Below are 17,910 nucleotides of genomic sequence, written 5' to 3' on the forward strand. Positions count from 1 at the left end.
CAAAACTGAGTTCAACATCAGGTAGAATAAGAAATTAGATCTGATCGTGATTTAATAAGGTACTATAAATTTATAGAAACAGATGTATAGTTTTAGCCTTCAATAATTTCAGAATACATATATGGTTGATGCTAGCAACGGTTTAGTAACAGTTTCAGAAATATCACAACAGGCACAAGGAAACTAAAGGGAAAATGTGGTGCTTCTAATCTGCATGTGTCTTCATCTTGGCACTCCAAAGGGCTAGACATCTTCTAGGTTTAAAACTATCACTTCACAATGGTTGAGAGGAGTGCTTCTTCTACTTTAGTGTGTCTGGGGATCTTAAACATTCTGACTAAAGTTAAAGTGGGGCCTGAGAATCTGCCTAACAGACTCCCAAGTGACAGTAATGTCCCTGGTCTGCAGGCCACACAGTTTGAGTAGCAATAGTTTAATCTTCATTTCTTCTAAAATAACATGCCTAAATGTGCAGCCTGTGTTGAGTTTTCCCTGTAGACTCCTCTGCTTTCCCATGGCTTCCTGTGGTCTCCTCTACTGTAGCACGTCACACACACTGTATTTAATGGGCTGATTACTAGTTTGAGAAACTTGTGCAACCACTATGTGGCTTTGAATTTGGGAAACCAACTACATATTTTAGTGTGACCAGTGTTTGACATGGTCAAGGCCTGCAATTATTTTCATTGGTATATTTTAGTACAAATACTTATTATTCAATATGTTTAGTTTTAATACCATCACTCCAGAACTACATTTAATACACAATTATTATATCCTTCTCAAGTCTCTGTTTTCACAGAATAATATCTGCATTATTCTGCAATTCAAGAAAAAAAGTAGTGGCATCTGTTGTGTGTCAGGTACTTGATATGTGTCATTAAATTCTAACAACAACCATATGATGTCATTTTACAACTGAAGAAATGAAGGCACAGTTTACAAGGTAAACTTGTTCGATGTCACAGACAGTAACAGAAGGGCAAGGGTTAAATATAAGCAATTGCACTGTGAAAATTTTCATGCTGAATTTTTATTAATCCTTCCAAGTATTTTAGTAAAAATAAGTACAAACAATACAAAATATTTCTAAAAAGTCACTTTTTAAAAAGGACTTGATCACACCTGTCTCAGTATTGGACAGATCATCTAGGCAACAAATCAACAGAGGAACAGTTAATCAATCAGATGGAGAGAACTAATCTATGGTTATTAGAGGGGGGAGAGGGAAGGAGAGAGATTGGATAAGGGGCTTAAAGAATAAGTATGATTTATAATAATGAATATGCTAATAAAAATGAAATTAAATTTAATAATAAATACATAAGAAAGAAAGAAACGAAACAAAGAAAGAAACAAAGAAACAAAGAACTAAAGAATAAGTATGATTTATAATAATGAATATGCTAATAAAAATGAAATTAAATTTAATAAATACATAAGAAAGAAAGAAACGAAACAAAGAAACAAAGAACGAAAGAAACAAAGAAAGAAAGAACGAAAGAACAAAAGAAAGAACGAAAGAAAGGGGCAGCATAGTATTTAAACTAGAATTCATGTGGAAATCATTGCTGGTAGCCACACTGTATCTTTATTGCCCATAAAGAAGAATAGGGAATATACAAGGGTACTTCAAAGAATTCATAGAAAGATTCGTATTATCTTTTAATTCTATTTTTCCATGAACATTTTGAAGTAACTCATATTTCTATTTATAAATAAAACTTTCTTTAATAGGTTCTAAGACAAAGTATCTGAAGTACAGGTTTTATCATTTATGTATCCAAGAATGTACAATTAAAACTATCCAAGGTAGGGCCGGCCCGTGGCTCACTCGGGAGAGTGCGGTGCTGATAACACCAAGGCGACGGGTTCGGATCCCATATACGGATGGCCGGTTCGCTCACTGGCTGAGCGTGGTGCTGACAACACCAAGTCAAGGGTTAAGATCCCCTTACCGGTCATCTTTTTAAAAAAAAAACAAAAAAAACAAAAAAACTATCCAAGGTAGTTTTTTTTCCTTTAAAGAAATATACATTTCTTAAAGAAATAAATGATGTCATTGTGCATACATTATATAAGGCAAGGCTTAAAAATTCGCACTTATTTTATTTAAAAGCTAGATATGACATAATCAAACTTCCTTTAATTAAAATCTGGTACTGGTAAGAAATAACTTACCAAGAACTGAATCTCTCCTTATTCAGACAGCATGATTTACAGATCTAGTTTTCTTTTTCATTTTAAAAATAAAACAAAATAAAACCCGAAAGACTTCAGTACTTTTTGCTAAGGAATTTGCTTACAAACCAGAAAGTGACTACTACCACTAAAAAAAAAAAAGAAAGAAAGAAACTGCCTACTTGTAATTAATTGTTAAAACTACAATGCTCTACATCTTATTCTGGGAGGACTGTTTTTCTCTCACAGGAATAGATGATGAAACTGATACATTAATTTAAAACACCTCATTTAAAATGCTATTGCAGTACACAAGTATGTTATAACATCTTATGTTTCATAATAAAATTACTGAAACTGATGAAAATTTTAAAAAAACAGTTAACTAATGGGAAAGTGGTTATGACCTAATGAAATACTACCTTTGGAATCCTATTATACTGAAGAAATTTTACCTTCTCTATGAAACCACTCAATAGATATCAGTCTTAGAACTTATTCCTAAATTTTCCAATACATGATGTTAGCAAGAAATGGTGGAAAAGTAAAAATCAAAAATAAAGTAAAAGTTCTCAAAATTTGTCTAAAAGTTAATATATAGTACCTATGTTTGCTTTCATGAAATTTTCTTGAGATGTTTACCACAAATCATAAGAAAATATATTTCACAGAATAAAAATGTTCAATACAACCTTGAAAGCATTTAGTATACAAGAGTGTCTGAGCAGATCATAGTCATGTGACTGTACTAAATATCTTTCCACAAAATATGAAAATATGATTATTCACATAGGGCAAATAATACAAGATGACCTAAGATTATTATCTCAGAATTTCCAAATTACAATGGATAAATACAACTGTGGAATGAGTGGAACGGAATAAAGATTGATATAAAAATAAATGATATGATTTGATACGATAAATTAAAATTTCCATCTTATTTTTCACTTTTTTTTTTTTTCCTTTTTGTCTTTTTTCATGTCCGGCAACGGATCGCAACCCTCAGTGTTGCACCCGTACCGGACTGGGACCGGCAACGGGATCGCAACCCTTGGTGTTGAACCCTCAGTGTTGCACCTGTACCGGACCGGGACCGGCAACGGGATCGCAACCCTCGGTGTTGACCCCACACCTCGCTCAGCCAGTGAGCGGGAACCGGTCTGCATGTGGGATCCGAACCCTCTGCAGGAGCACCACCGCACTCTCAAGCGGCGCACTGTAGCAGTGTGCCACCGAGCCGGCCCCTATTTTTCACTTTTTAAGAACACTTCTTGTAGTATTATGTTTAATGCACTAAAAAAGGTAAAATACGAGTAGCACATTTTTCTAATTCAGGACTCCACTTTAAGGTTAAAGAAGAACCTCACAGGTTGTATTTTAATTGATTTAGGGCTAAATCATGTTTTAAAGGGCCCCCGGCTGATTGCAATATGTGATGGGGTCAATGACCAGTTTTCTAAACCCAAGTCCCAATGTGAATATACCTACAAAAATACCGAATAGGGGAATATCAAAATATTTATAAATACATAACTTCAATAAAAAAATGAGAAAATACAACTAGTTCATTAGGACAATCTGTATGAAACAATGTCCAAATTACTGCTCCCACAAATTTCCTTCCCCTACTACCTATTACCCCTAATTTTTTGTCCTTACCTTTATGAAATCCTGTTTCAGAAATGGGCAAGAAAAAAACCAAAAAAAAAAAAAAAGAATCTTTTCTATCCACAACCATCATAAAAATTTGTTACTACTCCCGTAGTCAGTAAGTTTCTGAAGTATATGTTTGAGATATATTTGAAATATCTCATGAAAAACATAAGCATTATATTTCTCCCTAAATAGCCCCTAAAATTTTCCACATTATAAGTACAATATAAAACACTGAACTTCAATTACTAAACCTCCTGTAAAGGAAAAATAATTCTGTATGGTTTACAGATAATGGACTCCCAGCACCTGAGATATAGATTTCACTTTCTGTGTCAAGATGTCTCAGATTCAGAAAATCACTTATACTGGTTATATATATGGATTGTACTTTGATAACTTAATGTACATTGAAAATATGCACAGTGATTTGTTGCTACAACATATGGTTTAGTAGTTATCTGTTTTAAAATGGGCCCTATGAGCAACTGGAGAAAGTAGAATAGTTCTACTTCAATCCTTAAAAATAATAAAAGCATAGCAACATTCTTAACTTATCAATCTTGAATTCATTTGGTATTTCTTTTAATTTCACCAACAATTCTGGAACTAATGTTTTATATTTTTCAAAATGCTTTGCCTCTCACTGTCCAGTAAGGTAGCCACTACTCATATGGCTACCAAGCACTCCTAATGTAGCTAGTCCAAACTGAGATGTGTTTTAAGTATAAAACACAAACCAGATTTCAAACTCTTGGCATAAAAAATGACTGTAAAATATCTTGCTCATTTTTATATTGATTAAATGCTAAAATAACATTTTGAATATACTGGGTTAAATAAAATACATTAAAATTTATTTCAATTGCTTTTTATTTTTTAAGTGTGACTACTAGAAAATTTATAATTACACATATGTGGTTAGTATTATATTTATATTGGACAGCAATGGCTTACCCTTCTACTGACTAACATATCTCCAAATAATATCTGATAATTCAATCACTAGCTATCACATCAACCTTGAAATCTTTCAGATTTCCTTTGTTTCTAATTAAATTATTCATTTAATTTTGTAGACATATGTGGTTAGTATTATATTTATATTGGACAGCAATGGCTTACCCTTCTACTGACTAACTTATCTCCAAATAATATCTGATAATTCAATCACTAGCTATCACATCAACCTTGAAATCTTTCAGATTTCCTTTGTTTCTAATTAAATTATTCTTTTAATTTTGTAATGAATTCTTAAAAAGTTTATATAGTGCTAGAAAATCATTAAGCTAAACATAAAGATCTGACCACTTCCCAGTTCTTTGGTTAAGATGGTATTCACTTCACTGGTAAAGACCAAAGAACTGATGTATTCAACAAAATATGGAAACACCTGTGATGCTGACAGAAAGTAGCTAGAAACCCAAGAATCTTGTTCACATCACAATAATTATCACAAAAATCCATCTCATTTTACAGCCACTCCCCACTGCCAAGAATATGTAAAAGAAACATTAAATAAAACCAGAAGTGTAACACAAAGAAATTCATGTAACAATAATGGACTTCATTATTTCCAATGAAAGAATATACACATTCCTGTTTGGTATAGAATATTCCCTGGAAGTTGTGGTCCCAGTGCCTCCGCCATGTCCTATTCAATTCATACTCTCCCCAATATCAGTAGCATATTAGCAAGTCACAAATCACCAAGTAGAGGTTGTTTGCTACATAACTAAAATCAAGATTGAAAGACTAAAAAGCTAAAGGGAGGAAAAACACGGAAAACAAAATGCTTATGAGAACAGCAACAAATGATGAAGTAGTAATGAGAGGGTGGCAGCTAAACAGAAAGCAGAATATTACCAGATTTGGAAACTCAAAAACAATGCAGCAGAAGCAACAGCAAATATCAGGATGTGGCTCACATAAGATGGGAAAAGCCAGGAAGAAACACACGCCCACACGCACGCACACATGCACGCACGCACACGTACACGCGCTATTTTGGAACATAAGTCAATAGAAAAATAATACATATTGAATCTGTTTTCTCAGTTGAAACAAAAGTCTCCAAATAAGGAGAGATACTAGTAAAATTTAACAAAACTATTTATGATACAGTATCTTTAAAGAATGTAAATATCTGAACCAACAGTAAATTTGAAACTCAATTTTCCACTACTACAGTCTTCAAAGTTGGAACTACATAATTATTATATAGTTATTCAAAACAAAACAGGAAAAGACTTACTGGGAAGTAGAACTAGTTTGAGAAGAAAAAACTCTCTTGGTAGAGCAGAAATAAATATCAAGGAAAATACTTAGACAAAGGTATATATAAGAATGTTTTAGTTTACTGCATATGTATTTAGAGAAATAGCTAAATTCCATGTGGCAATCGCTTTGTCTTTGGTGTAACTTGTCTTTAGAGAATATAATATATCTGGGTTTTATTTAGAGGAAACTAATTTTCACATAAGTAAAACAGATTTTTTTTAACTAACTTTACAATTCCAAAATTAGACGATCAAGATATTATTCTTATAAAAAGTCAAACTTTAATCATGAAGCCATTTAAATCATGAGACTTAAAACTACAAAATACTATTGTGACTAAGCACTTCTCTACCTTTTCCACATCTTACCATTTAAAAAAAAGAACACTTCAGAAAGTAACAATAAATCATTCTTAGCTACAGTATCTTCATTTTGTCATGTAGTTTCATTTCAATTCCACTTAAAAAGAACAGGAACTCATCCTTCAATGGCAGAATCCACACCACTTACAACAATCATGAGAAGAGTTCCCTTCACTTCCTGAAGATGAATAATAGAATTCTAAGATTTTTTTTTTTTAATGAAACTACTGAAACAGGTCCTAACTTGGAAAAATTTTTTTAAAAACCCACAAAATAGTTAGCAATTAATAAAAACATCAAAATAAGAAATTCCCCAGCATGAAAATTTCCCATCACAAATGTTGATACTTGTGTAGTTAAAAATATATGCAATAAATAATACCAAACAGATAAATATATTAGAGAGAAAAAAATGTTAGTTACTATATACCCAAAACTTTACTGATTGTTTAAGGCTGTACAGTTACTGAGGCACATAACTAAAAAATTTTTTAAGTATTTTCTAGATGGCATTTTTATGTCCCAACTTAGTTGAAATTCCAAATAAGATCACTTCAGGTCTAAGAAAAACAGCATTTTTAAAATAATGGCCAAAACACAGAAGTTAATATTACATCTAAGTCCTACCTGAGGATAGAAAACGTGTCTTCCCAAACCAAAGTTACACATACACCTTATTTTATGTAATTTCTCCAACAGCTTTTCTGTCAGCATCATTAAAATCACCCTACCTGTTTGGACCGAGGTCTACCAGGAGAAAATTTTCTTTTCGTAATAGCTGGTTTACCCATGCCAATTTTGGGAGTGACTGAGATGTACGTGGTTGGCATGATGCTTCCAGCAGAAGAACCAAGAGCTGAAGGGCAGCTGTGCAGCATGTCATGTGAAGGCAAGTCTGAAGAGCGGGTGGGAGAGGAAGACACATATGCCTTGCTCGTGTCTGCTGACGATGAAAACAATGAGTCTGTCTCAGATGATGATTTTATAGATTTGTCTCCTTGGCCTGAGTCATCTTTCATACAACTCTCAGTTGCAGGAGTCATTTCAAAGTTCATAAACCCAGTGGAAAATTCAGAATTTTCTTTCTGTTCCATTTCTTCTTGTACCCTTTCCATAACCAACTGTTCATTAGAATGTAACAGAGTTCTTTCCTCACGCGGGGACACTAAGGTTTCTGGTGGAACAGTGACAGAGTCTGTGGTTAATTTTGGAGGCCTTGATTCTTCTTTGGATACCACTGCTTTAGGATCCTCTAACAACTGCAGCTCCTCCTGCTGCACAATGAGCTGGTGTGCAGGGACCTCAATGTTTTCTGTCACTTCCATTTTGTCTTCATCTTGATCTTCATGACAAACATGCATCGCTTTAGAAGACATTTCCATTTTTTCACTCTTGACTTCATGAGAAATCTGAGTTTCCAATTCAGTGTTCATTTTATTTGGGGATGATTCTACAAAATTCAGAATATTTATGGTAATGTATATATTAATATAAAATTTTCTAACTATGAACACGTATAAAACATTTGCTTAAACCATGACTTAAATCAGAAGGTATTCACCAAGAAAGGCAATTATTATGTTAATAAAAGTCAAAATGCACAAGAGTTATGGATAAGAATCAGTCATGGACCAGAAAACCGTATGAAAGCATGGCCATGGTAGAATTCCCAGAGTTTAAGATAGTTTCTGGTAAGAATGCTAAAACACAATTAATTGCTAGTATAATTCTATTATACATATATGTTGTTTTACAATTTAAGCACTTATAAAAGGATTGGAAATTATGTAGGCAAAGTTATTATACTCATTTTACAGAGAGGAAAATGAGAATCAGTGAAAACTGGTCTAGAATGTAAAGATACTTTGCACTAGCAGACACCCAGATATAACAAAGCTTCCGTAGACTCAAATGAATAATGAACAGAGACAGAAAAGATTTACTAACCACCAAGACTTATTTTGCTTAGCTGTACCGGCCAACCTACACAAAACATTTTTTGGGTATAATCCTTATTCTTCCACAGTGTCTATAACCTAACAGACTAGCTTAGCAAGTCTATAAACTTAATTAGATATCAGATATATAGAGACACTCTGACTGGTAAATTCTAAATAAGGGTACTAGTGTATTAAACCTTTAATCCAATCTTAATTAAGAGTAAAGTTAGAGGTCCAACTGACATGAGACTTAAGTGGCTCTATAAAAGGCATTTACTATTTACCAATCAGTGACTAAAATTTATCTAAGTTCTGATATCAAAATGAAATCTCACTTCTCATTCCTGCTTTATTGAAAGACTATGGTTGAGGATAAAGGAAAAACATAAAATAACGTCTGACAGCACTAAAGATTTTTAAACAAAAAAACCCTTGTATAGAAAGACTAACCTCCTTTAGATCCATTGCCAATTCTTTTCAAGAAAAGAATCACTTAGATTTAGTTTACTGTAAGGTGTATATAGCAACTGCAAAAATGTCATTGGGATAATTTATTTGAAAAGTTAATTTAATAGACAACAACCTGAATCTGCATAGCAACCACTAAGGCATTATCTTGTAACTCAATCAAATTAGACAATATGAACCTATTGCTTACCAGAAATGAGAAGACCATCTGTGTCAAGGCTTTCTGGTGAATTACTCTTCTGTTGCTCTTCAGTGTGAACTTGAACTGCTACAAATAACACATTTACAGAATCTCTAGCAAGGAGTCAAAATTTCTTAACACTGCTCCCTCCACAGTAATTCATATAAGAGTTTTATCCTGCTACTAAATGTCAATTTCCAATACAAGCACAAAACACAATGTAACTATTTATTAGTAAGTAGGATACAAAGATGAAATTAGGAATTTGTTTAATGCACTATGATAAGCTGTATTATTGCCTTTCCTGTTTTTCTTCACTTTACATCTTTGTGAGTTATAATTTAAAAAAAAAAAAGATGACCGGTAAGGGGATCTTAACCCTTTACTTGGTGTTGTCAGCACCACGTTCTCCCAAGTGAGCTAACCAGCCATCCCTATATAGGGATCCGAACCCATGGCCTTGGTGTTATCAGCACCACACTCTCCCAAGTGAGCCAGCCCTGTGAGGTATAACTTTTTATATAGGGATCTGAACCCATGGCCTTGGTGTTATCAGCACCACACTCTCCCAAGTGAGCCAGCCCTGTGAGGTATAACTTTTAAGGAGAGTTGTTATATGTGAACTTAATAAATTTCAAAAGATCTCAGATGCTTTTTATGTATACACTCAAACTATATAATTTAACACACAACCTCATACATAATACCAAAAACGTTCAGTTGAGACTGCAATTAAATTTAATAAGTAGTTTTCCCCTAATTATGGTCTCTCCTTAGCTCCAGATCTTCAAGTACAGTAACAGCTATTATCAATACCACAAAAAGCTTAATTGAAATATCAATGAAATAACTTAAATAACCCTCAATAGGACCACTGAGACAATCTAATACAATAAATTTCATTATCTCAGCATGAAATACATAATTAGCAACAGTTCTAGTTAACAATTACAAGTAAAACTAAAAAGAGAAAAAAAAATTGCTTTTTAATGAAAATCACTTTATCCCCAAACGAAGTATGTACTAATGATTAAATTTAGATTACAGTTGAAGTAAAAATATACACATGCCCTTTCTCCTATTAATTTCTGCCTGAGATTATTTTACTAAAAATCTCCTTTCTAAACAATTTCCTAAGTGACTATATCTTGTCTAATTTTTATTCAGGATACTCAAGTTTTAGTAGATAGTCACATATTCATTGTTTATATATATTTTCTCCAAAAATACAGTATATCCATTATACAAACATTCTTACCATCTGGAACAATTCCAGGTGTGGACTCCTGACCATTGACATTTTTATTAACTGCTTGCTCCAGAAATACCATTTGGTCTTCAGGTCCTTCAACTTCCATTTCATTGTTATAATCTTAACAGAAAATTATTTATTCTTTAGCTCAGAATGAGTTTTTCTGTTTTTGTTAATTAAGTCAACAATTATGTTCTAGTGAGGGTAAATTATCACCAAAAATATTTTAAGTTTTTCTTCAAGTTTTTCTATTTTGAACCAAATATATATTTACATTAAAAAAAATGAAAATTATAATTTGTATTAAAAGGTAACTGGCATTTTATTATTTTAAAAGAATATTCCACAACTGTATACTGATGGCATCTTAAAAATGAAATATTAGCACTAAAGATTTTTAAACAAAAATGATTAAGATGGTTCTACTTAAACTCCTTGCAGATGACGAAATAAGACTTTTACGAAAATTGCTATAATGAAAGACATAAGCAGGTCTATTTTCTTTACCCTCTAAGAATCTTATTATAACAATAGGATGCTATTAGAAATATTCCATACCTAAAGAAAATTTTGGGACCCAGAGGTGATTAAATTTAAGAAGGATGTTACAAAACTAAAACCTGTTTAGAGCAAGATAACCCAGATTAAAAAGAACAACCTAGGTCACATGCCCAAAGGCTAAGGAACTTCCACTCTTGGCTTAACAAGCATGAGTGAAGAAAAGCACACTAGACCTGGAATTCAAACATTAAGAGAAATGTCTTAAAGAAGTTAGATTAGATTTTAGCCATCAGATTCAGAGTAGACCAAGATAACAAGTTCATTTAGAGGCTGAGAAATTGAGAATAAGATGGAATCTGATACAGAAGATTCCCTCATGATTAAAATAACATACTGGTGACTGAATGACACAGCACTGTTAAAAAACAAACATTCTCAAGTTTACCTGTGGTGAGCTCAGCCATCTCCACTTCATCACCTGGCTGCAATGGATCCATCTCAGCTCCTAAGTGTTTACAATACATGCAAATATACTCTTCTTTGAGCTGAGAATCCAGTTCATGATCTGTTGGTTTGTCACATTCTAAGTGAACCCATCTGCAGTAATAAGTATATTTAAATAAAGATTTCTAATTTAGAGTCAAGTTAACATCTAGGGAAAGGAGAGGCAATTGCTCAAAACTGGATATAAGAAGGGTTAAGGATGAGAAGTGAGAGGTTATAAGGGTTGGTAAGTGGCAAAGGTTTTTGAAAGGGTGTTAGCATTTGCAAATGTCATTAACTGTGCTGAAATATTTTTATTTCCACATTTTTAAGCTAATTCCTCCTTTTCCCTTTTAGGCTCATTTTGGGTCTAGTCTTACCTTTTGTCCATTCACTTTCATATGCCTTTCAGACCCATAAAAACAAAATTTAATTCCATCTATAACAGCACATAGTACTAAAGGGATTACTGAAGTGATAAAATTTTAGAAACTCAAAGATACACGGTAGAGCAAATGATCACAAGGATAAAATAACCAATAAAACAATTAAATGGAATAAACTATATCTTCTTACCTTTTGCACATATTACAATGAAGCATGTCTTTCTGCAATTCTGGATGGTAGCACTTCCCACAGAAAGGACATGAGTTGTCCTGCTGTTGGTAACAATTGTCACATATCAGGCAATTATGGTGCCACTGAGAACTAGAACGTGTGCCACACTCTACACATATTCTGCAATTCTAAACACCAGGGAAAATAAAAACAAAAACAGTTTGTTACGCATTTATAATTGCAATTCTGATGGAAACTTTTTGAAACCAATGAATCATTTGTGGATTATACATTAAGCTTTAATGTCTGATGTGACCTAAAATTTGCACTAAATCCTCCAGGAAAATGTTAATAGGGGATGGAACATCCAGGAAAACATAAATGTGGAAGAAAGAAAACCAAGATCATAGCAATCCAAACTTCAAAAAAGAACCGTATTCCAGAATGAGGAAGTAACTTTTGTGGAATATGTCTACTCAACCCACTATGGCAAAAAGCAAAATGGGGCTGCTACAGAATTCCATTTGCTTCTTGGTAGCTTCAGAACTAAAAACAAGAACTCTCACTGAAGAAACAGCATGACCCACACCATATGACTTGGTGCTTGAGACTGTGAAAATAATCATTCCACATCAAAATCCAATGACAACCCCTTCTATATTCAGGATAGAGAGTGGCCCCAGCTGTAGCAAAGTGGAACTGTTCATGAAGTGCAGGGCCAGCCAAAACCTCTTCTGAGCCTACAAGCTGGCCAGCGTTAAAATCCTGGGCACACCAGGGCTGATGATAAATCGTAGGGTTCGCATTAACCACTCCAACTTTCCAATCAAAAACACTAATAAAAAGAACTTTTTTTTGAGCTGCTGGGTTGATATGAAAGGGATGCTTACTCAAAAAGAGAAACTACCAGGAAGCACTGATCTGCTAATCTTACAGATTTAAAATGGATACACTTAAAAATACTGATGCAAAAATCGTAAATAAAATATTGTCAAACAGACTCCATTAGCACATTAAGAAAGTAATAAACTGTATCCAAGTGTGGTTTACACAAGAAATGCAGAGAAAACTGAATATTAGAAAAATTTATTAATAAAGTTTAACACATTAATAGGCCTGAGAAGAAAAGATAAATTACTTCAACAAATGCTTAAAAAGCCTTCAGAAAAAATCAAAACCCTTTCCTAACAAAAACTCTTGAGAAAACAAAAATAGACGGGTATCTCTCTAATGTGATAAACACACATACTTCCATTCTAAGGGCAACATCTTGTTTTATGGCAGAACCCTAGAGGCATCTGCATCAAGGCCAGGAATAAAGCAAGGATGCCTACTGTCTCCACTTCTATATAACATGGTTCTGGAGCCAATGAACACAGAAACAAATGAAAACAGAGGCAAAACACTAGTAAAAGAAGAAATAAAATTCTTTTTGCAAATGACAAGAAGGTATACTTGGAAAATCCTAAAGACTTGATCATAAATTCAATAAAAGAATTCAACAAAGCAGCAGGGTATAACACTAGCATACAAAGGTTCATAGAATTCACATACACAAATTATAACCAGCTAAAAGATACAATGAATGAGAAAACCCCATTTATAACATCAACAAAATAAGTAAGATATCAAGGATAAACTTAAGAAATGATCAAAATCTATATGAAAAAAATTGTAAAACACTCCCCAAAGACACAAAACTAGAACTGAGCAAATGCCAAGACCTCTCTTGCTCTTAGTTAGGATGTCTTAACATCATCAAGATTTCAGTTCTCCCTAAATCAATTAATAATTTAATGTGATTCCAATAGAATTTCCAGTGAGGTTTCTAATAAATGTAGATAAGGTGATCCTAAAGTTCATATGGAAAAATAAACACACAAGAACAGCAAAGAAACGTGTGAAAAAGAAACTCTCTGAAGGGGGCCTAACATTATCAGATCCTACAAAGCCTCTGTAATTAAAACAGTACGGTATTGGTATGTCAACAGACAGATCAATGAAATGGAAAAGAATTTCCGGAAATAAACCCAACCAAATCTAAACTCTAGTCTTGAATCTCAAGTCAATGGGAAAGACAGTCCTTTTAATGAATGGTTTTTGGAAAAATGAACAGCCAATTAGAAAAAAGATACACCATACACAAGCATCACTCAAAATGGATTAGAGATCTAAAAGTAAAATATGAAACAATCCAAACACTAGAAGAAACTGATCTTTTCTATAAACTCAGTGTAGGGAAAGGCTTTCTGATTATGACTCAAAAATCCAGAAGCAACAGAAAACTGATGGATCTGACTACATAAACTTTGTGTACTGCAAAAAATAGCATAAGCAATGTCAAAATGCAAATGACAAAGTGGAAGAAAATAATTTGTATCATATACCACAGATAAAGGCCTAATTTATAAAGAACTTTTAAATCGGGTGGAAAAAACACCAAAATCTTCACTAACAGACAAAACACATGAAAAAACCATAAAGAGATTAAAAACTGACCCCTAAACATATGACAAAATGATCAACTTTACCCATAAGACAACTTAAAATTAAAACTACATTTACCCATAAGAAAGGCAACATTTAAAAGCTGAACAAAATACCCTACTGGCAAAGAAGTAGGAAAAGAAGTTATCTCATACACTGCTGGTGGCAATGCCAAGTGCCACGAGTACCATGAAAGGGAATTTGACAATATCTGACAAAACTACATATTCATCTACCCCCTGACAGTAATCCTACTTCTAGAAATTTATCCTGTAGATTCATTACCAACAACTGAAAAACATATATGCACAAAGTTATAGAATGCAGGATCACTTGTAATGCAAAATATCAAAAACTACTCAAATATCCCAGCATAGGACATTGGTTGAGTAAATACAGATACATAGTGGAATACTATGCAGCTATTAAAAATTGAGGAAGATCTCTGTGAACTGATATGAAGTGTTTTTCAGATTTTATTACACAAAAAAAGAAACATGCAAAAAAGCATATACAGTATATTATCTTCAGTGTAAGAAAGGGAGAGTGAAAGAACACAAATATATCTGTGTATCCTTAGAAAAAAAATACAGAAGGACAAACCAGAAAACAATGAAGTTAGTGACAAGAGGTTGGGGAAATGGGGAACAGGTGATAAACAGGAGGGAGTGACAAATCTCAGTAGAACTTTTTATATAACTTTGGCCTTTGAAAGTATGTTAATGTCGTATATGTTTTATAAATTAAATCAGTAAGAAAAGAAAGGGGAATAAAACCTATTATCGAGAGCAAAGAAGGAGATTTTCTTACTGAACTGAGCAACTGAGTACATGCTGATTTTGCTGGGACCCAGGATTCTTACTATCGTAATGTCGTATATGTTTTATAAATTAAATCAGTAAGAAAAGAAAGGGGAATAAAACCTATTACCGAGAGCAAAGAAGGAGATTTTCTTACTGAACTGAGCAACTGAGTACATGCTGATTTTGCTGGGACCCAGGATTCTTACTATCAAAGAATAAATATGCAAGAATGGGAAAAGGCAAAGAACTCAGCGGGGAAGGATCAGAACTGGAGGTATTCTAAACTATGTATACAGTTTAGTATATGGATACTTATGTGTGAATGTGTATGTGTGTGTTTGTGTGTTTACGTATATATATGCATGGATTTCTTAGCCCCACCTGCTGAAAGGGTGAAGAGGCAAACACCCCCCCAGTAGCAATGAACACACCTAGTACTCAATCCTAACTAGAAGAACCTTTTATTGAAAAGTGTACTGATTCCAGGGTTCAAGAAGGGAAGTTAAGAGATGAGTTTGGAACATCTGGTTATACCAAAAAGTAATAAAGAGTTCAAATAAATAATGAAGGCATTACACAGGAACATAGGAGCCAGCTTGAAGGAGCAACTAATGGCAAATATGGGACAATCTGAGCACAAAAATAATTAGATAGAGTAATGAATTATAAATTATTGAAAATAATAGGAAATCGTGAGTCAAAATCAATAATAAATAATTTAAACATGTGGAAGAAAGGAGGGTTCCTACATAGCACAGAATGCAGAGGGCTGACTGGTAAATGTGGAGGGAGTGCTAGCATTGAAAAAGCATCATTTTGCAACGAACAGGTCAAAATGTATCAGGTAATGGTTCCTGAAGCCTAGGAATAAATTTTGAGAAGCAGCAAGATATCCACATGGTCTTAAACTGTCTCCTCACATGCTGCCTTATTAGATTACAAGGGAGGAAAAAAGCCCAGAGAAATTTGGCCACAGTCTGACCAGGAGATCCCTGAGGGACAGACAAGCATCGTGTGCAGCCAGCTGTGACAACACAAGGACACATCTTCACTTAGGCAGATTCTGGCCAATAATGCATAACTCTAAATCTGATCATGAGGGAATATCAGAAAAAATGAGGAAAGTTCTATTTGGAAAAGCTGTGACAACACAAGGACACATCTTCACTTAGGCAGATTCTGGCCAATAATGCATAACTCTCAATCTGATCATGAGGGAATATCAGAAAAAATGAGGAAAGTTCTATTTGGAAAAAACAACAACAACAAAAATACAGGTATGTGGAAAAGAACTCTATTCTTCAAAAATGTCAATATCAAAAAGACAAAGATGGGCTCAGGAAATTTTCGAGATTAAAGGAGACAAAAGAGACGTGACAACTACATGGAAAACCTAACCCTAGACTAGATACTGAAACCTCCTGGGGGTGGGGAAGGAGATATGAATAGTAGATTACATGAAAATGTACTATGTAAATTTATGAAGTTGATAACAGTACTGTGATTATGTAAGAATATCTGTATTATTAGAAAACACACACTCAAATATTTAGGGGTAAAGGGGCACAGTGTACATAACTTACCTTGAATGGAGGGGGGGCAGGAGATAGATTAATAGAAACACAAACATGCACTGAATGAGAGAGGACATGCACAATGATAATAAAATGCTAACAATAAGTAAATCTAGGTAAATGACATAGTTATTATTTTTATTTTTTCCAACTTTCAAAGTTTGAAATTATTTCCCTATAAAAACTTCCTAAAAATAGATAATATACTAACACACAGGCATTCTTGGGACAGAAATAGGGAAAAGAAACCTACCTGAGAATGACCTTTGCATACAACAAAGATCCTAAAAAGACCACCCTTGCTCCAACCCCACCAGGGAGTAGCCCCACTAGACTGACAGCCCCTTGAGAGCACACCTATTTGCCCCAGCATCTCTAGCCTCCACCACAAGGCCACACATAGTGAGCTCTCAAATGTTAAATAAATGAGCAAATTATGACTAAAGACTACAGAGAACTATGAAAGAATTTAACAGCAGAGGACAAGGATCATGCTTCATGGCTCAGAGGATAGACCTTCCTATGAAAATCTCCATGATGATTACTTGGGTACTTATAACAGGCATTATGCTGGGCACTTTAGATTAACATCTCACTGAATCCAACATTCTTGTGAGGTAAGTACTATTAACATTATATGCACTGACTTAGGGAAGTCAGACAACCTATCAAAGATTATATATCTTGTAACTAAAAAAAGCAGAATTTGACTCCACAGCTTAAGCTTTCAACCATGCTATGGTGACTCCATAAAACAGAAGAAAAAAATTAAGTAAGCAATAGTATTCTCAGCAATAGTATACATAATTGTCACTCTAAAAGAGAATAGCAAACTATTATAGAGAGCAAATTAGTAAAAGAGCAGATGAAAGTTGGATAACAAGCTGAGAAAGACATCCGGAATTCTGCAAAAAATTTTCCAAGATAATAAATAACATAACAAAGTATTATAGAGAGCAAATTAGTAAAAGAGCAGATGAAAGTTGGATAACAAGCTGAGAAAGACACCCGGAATTCTGCAAAAAATTTTCCAAGATAATAAATAACATAACAAAGAAGATAATAAATTAAGAGCAGAAAACAAAAATTATCTGATTATTACTAGATCCTGATAAAGAGAGTGTAAAGAAGGTAAACATAGAAGGTAAATATTTCTTAAAACACAAATAACATTAAAAAAAAAA

The 17,910-nt window shown here is 33.6% G+C and overlaps 1 protein-coding gene across 1 annotated transcript in view; it reads right to left on the bottom strand.

Moving 5' to 3' along the window:
* KMT2C (lysine (K)-specific methyltransferase 2C) overlaps nucleotides 1-17,910 on the bottom strand; it is a 180,843-nt gene that overhangs the window by 114,196 nt on the left and 48,737 nt on the right. The window contains exons 6-10 of the mRNA XM_008583232.1: nucleotides 11,881-12,050; nucleotides 11,267-11,418; nucleotides 10,327-10,440; nucleotides 9,078-9,155; nucleotides 7,211-7,929 (exon numbers count right to left, since the gene is read on the bottom strand). Coding sequence (XP_008581454.1) covers nucleotides 7,211-7,929; nucleotides 9,078-9,155; nucleotides 10,327-10,440; nucleotides 11,267-11,418; nucleotides 11,881-12,050 — 1,233 coding nt within the window. The remainder of the gene's footprint in view (nucleotides 1-7,210; nucleotides 7,930-9,077; nucleotides 9,156-10,326; nucleotides 10,441-11,266; nucleotides 11,419-11,880; nucleotides 12,051-17,910) is intronic.

The sequence above is a fragment of the Galeopterus variegatus genome, unplaced genomic scaffold, assembly GCF_000696425.1.
Source record: "Galeopterus variegatus unplaced genomic scaffold, G_variegatus-3.0.2 Scaffold2861, whole genome shotgun sequence".
Classification (NCBI taxonomy): Eukaryota; Metazoa; Chordata; class Mammalia; order Dermoptera; family Cynocephalidae; genus Galeopterus; species Galeopterus variegatus.